Source organism: Colobus angolensis, unplaced genomic scaffold (genome assembly GCF_000951035.1).
Source record: "Colobus angolensis palliatus isolate OR3802 unplaced genomic scaffold, Cang.pa_1.0 Scaffold329, whole genome shotgun sequence".
NCBI classification, from domain to species: domain Eukaryota; kingdom Metazoa; phylum Chordata; class Mammalia; order Primates; family Cercopithecidae; genus Colobus; species Colobus angolensis.
In genome coordinates this window covers 547,331-550,141 of record NW_012116588.1, presented here as the reverse complement: position 1 = coordinate 550,141, position 2,811 = coordinate 547,331, and the positions used below count along the sequence as shown (strand labels likewise).

General features: G+C 36.4%; 1 protein-coding gene across 1 annotated transcript in view; it reads right to left on the bottom strand.

Annotated features, from left to right (window-relative positions):
• Positions 1 to 2,811, bottom strand: part of TAF15 (TAF15 RNA polymerase II, TATA box binding protein (TBP)-associated factor, 68kDa) — a gene marked incomplete at its 3' end in the record, with an annotated part of 37,329 nt that overhangs the window by 22,703 nt on the left and 11,815 nt on the right. The window contains exon 6 of the mRNA XM_011951890.1: positions 497 to 690. Within this exon, the coding sequence (XP_011807280.1) occupies positions 497 to 690 (194 nt within the window). The remainder of the gene's footprint in view (positions 1 to 496; positions 691 to 2,811) is intronic.

Here is a 2,811-nt window from a genome sequence, read left to right as displayed (position 1 = left end):
TCCTGACCTCGTGATCCGCCCGTCTCGGCCTCCCAAAGTGCTGGGATTACAGGCTTGAGCCACCGCGCCCGGCCTGTGCTTCCACTTTTATTCATTCACTTATTCATTCAATTATTCAACAAATGTTTACTGAGCACTTGCTATGAACCAAACCACGTACTAGGCCTTAAAGATACAAAAATAAGTGCCCCAAATCAAGTATACCACCAACACCAAAAGAACTGGTACCAGCAGTATTGTCAAAGGATCAGAGTTCACTGAGACAAAAAGGAAATTCATGTAATCAGTCATCAAAAGTCATGACCATTTGGGGGTCTCCAAGTTCAGAAGTAGAAATCTGATAAAGTAGTTTTGATTACCATGAGAGGGAACATATCTTCAAAGTTACCCTAAATTTTGCCAAACAGGTGAAATCCTCTGTGGTTCTTTTAATCAGAAATTCATACAAATAATTCTGCGAGGGGGAAAAATAATAATAGAGGTCAGTAAATCTTACCTTGTGTGTGGTGGCTGTAATTTTCCCTTTGTGAATGATAGGACTGCTGGTTTTGATTATAGGAATCATGCTGCTGATCATAATTTGACTGCTCATCATATGAGCCTTGATGTTGATCATAGCCTGACTGCTGGTCATAGGAATCTTGTTGACCATAGTCTGGCTGGTCATAGGAAGGTGCTCTTCCACCTTGGCTAAATAGAAATGGAGAACTTAAGAGATTTCATAGGAAGATTACATTTGCTGAAGCAAGTTGACTGAAACTGATGTTAAGGGTCCTGACTAGTTAAGACATTAACCATATTTACGACTACCTTCTCGTGGTAATTAGTTATCTGCAGTCTCCTGGAATTCCCTTCAAAAGACAATTCTGCTAACATTGAAGAGGTGCCATATTATGAAAAAAAAAAAAAAAATGTATCTTTGAAAACTGTAGTAAAGCAAAAAATTACTATAGTTTTTACTATCTCCCTGAACTTTTTTTTTCTTTTGAGACAGAGTTTCACTCTTGTTGCCCAGGCTGCTGGAGTGCAATGGCGTGATCTCGGCTCACCGCAACCTCCCTCTTCCAGGTTCAAGCAATTCTCCTGCCTCAGCCACCCAAGTAGCTGGAATTACAAGGCATGCGCCACCACGCCTGGCTAATTTTGTATTTTTAGTAGAGACAGGGTTTCTCTGTGTTGGTCAGGCTGGTCTCAAACTCCTGACCTCAAGTGATCTACCTGTCTTGGCCTCCCAAAGTGCTGGGATTACAGGAGTGAGCCACCGTGCCCAGCCTATCTCCTAGAATTAAAAAAAAAAAGTAAAAGATGCTACAAAGTACAGGAATACGTCTGACTCTTTAATAAACACGCCACAAGAGTTGAGTCCTCTTAATAGTTACAATAAAAGACTCTATACCACTTAATTTTAACAAGCGTCATCTCTTAAAATATTTTTAGATCTTTTCTCTTAGAATTATCTTTAGAACCTACAGTACAGTCTCTCAACATCTTCAGTGATAGTACATTTTAGAAAACAGTATAGGAACTTGCTTCGTAATGCAACTTTTTTATCTGAAAAGAAGTCTATCAGGTAATGAGACTGCTTATTCCATCAATTCAAAAGGAAAATTCTAAGTATCTTCAGAACAATATTACTGTATTAATTACATGCTCTCAGGGTGGGAATATTAAAAGGCAATATTTAATTGGATTTGAGTTCCAATAGGTTTACTTATTTAAAAAATGGGCTGGAGGGGGGACAAAAAAGATCTCATAATAGTTACATTTTATTCTTCACCAGAGGATCAGAACAATCTAATAAAAGATCACTATGTTCCCTAACTCCCTATCGAAAGCACAACATAACCACAGTCCAAACCCTAGCACTTTAAAATGGCTGTCAAATCAAACTTAACATTTCTTTTCAGACTACATTTATAGGTCATGCTTCCAAAAATACATCATTTATAAAAGGATTCTCCTTAAATTTAAGACTAACCAACAAGGTTTGAGGAGTTCTCTTAATGTAGTATGTCTTCTGAGTATTATTCCCCACATGTATACTCTACTTTCTACTTTTCAAAACACTCTCACATCTGTAAGGGTAATAATTCGACCTAACAAATCTTTCCTCAATGCTTTTATTTAATTTTCACTTAGAATAAATGTCTTCATTGTAGAGAGAAAACACTAGAGACCTCAGTTTTTAGCCACGTCACTTGATAGGCCAAATAATTTCTTTATCTCTGTAAAATGGGAACAATTACTGACACTATTTCATAGTGGTATCTGAAGACCAATTACATTAGATAATGCAAAAGCATTTCACAGAATGTAAAGCACAATTTTTAAAAAGTAACTTGCTATTATTAAGTAAATAGCATAAAATTAAGTACCAGCCTCTTCAAATGTGAAAGCTAAAAAAACTTGATAAAACCTGAAATTTATCAGTAAATATTCACCTACATATATCAACAAATAAAACACATTTTAGGATATCTGATATATGTGTAAGTTTTGACCCTTTTAAAAAATATTTTTGTCCCAGAAAAGGTAATATATTCAAATGGTTCAAACATAAAATGGAAATTTAAAAATAGATATTGAGAAGTCTCATTCTAAAGGCAGGTTTTTATTTAATTTCAGGTATAAAGCAGAGGTCCGAAATTTTCTAACATTTTTAAGGACATCAATTTATAGCTAAACAATGATTTCACAAATACATCATAAGAATGAAATGACGGCCGGGCACGGTGGCTCAAGCCTGTAATCCCAGTACTTTGGGAGGCCGAGACGGGCGGATCACGAGGTCAGGAGATTGAGACCATCCTG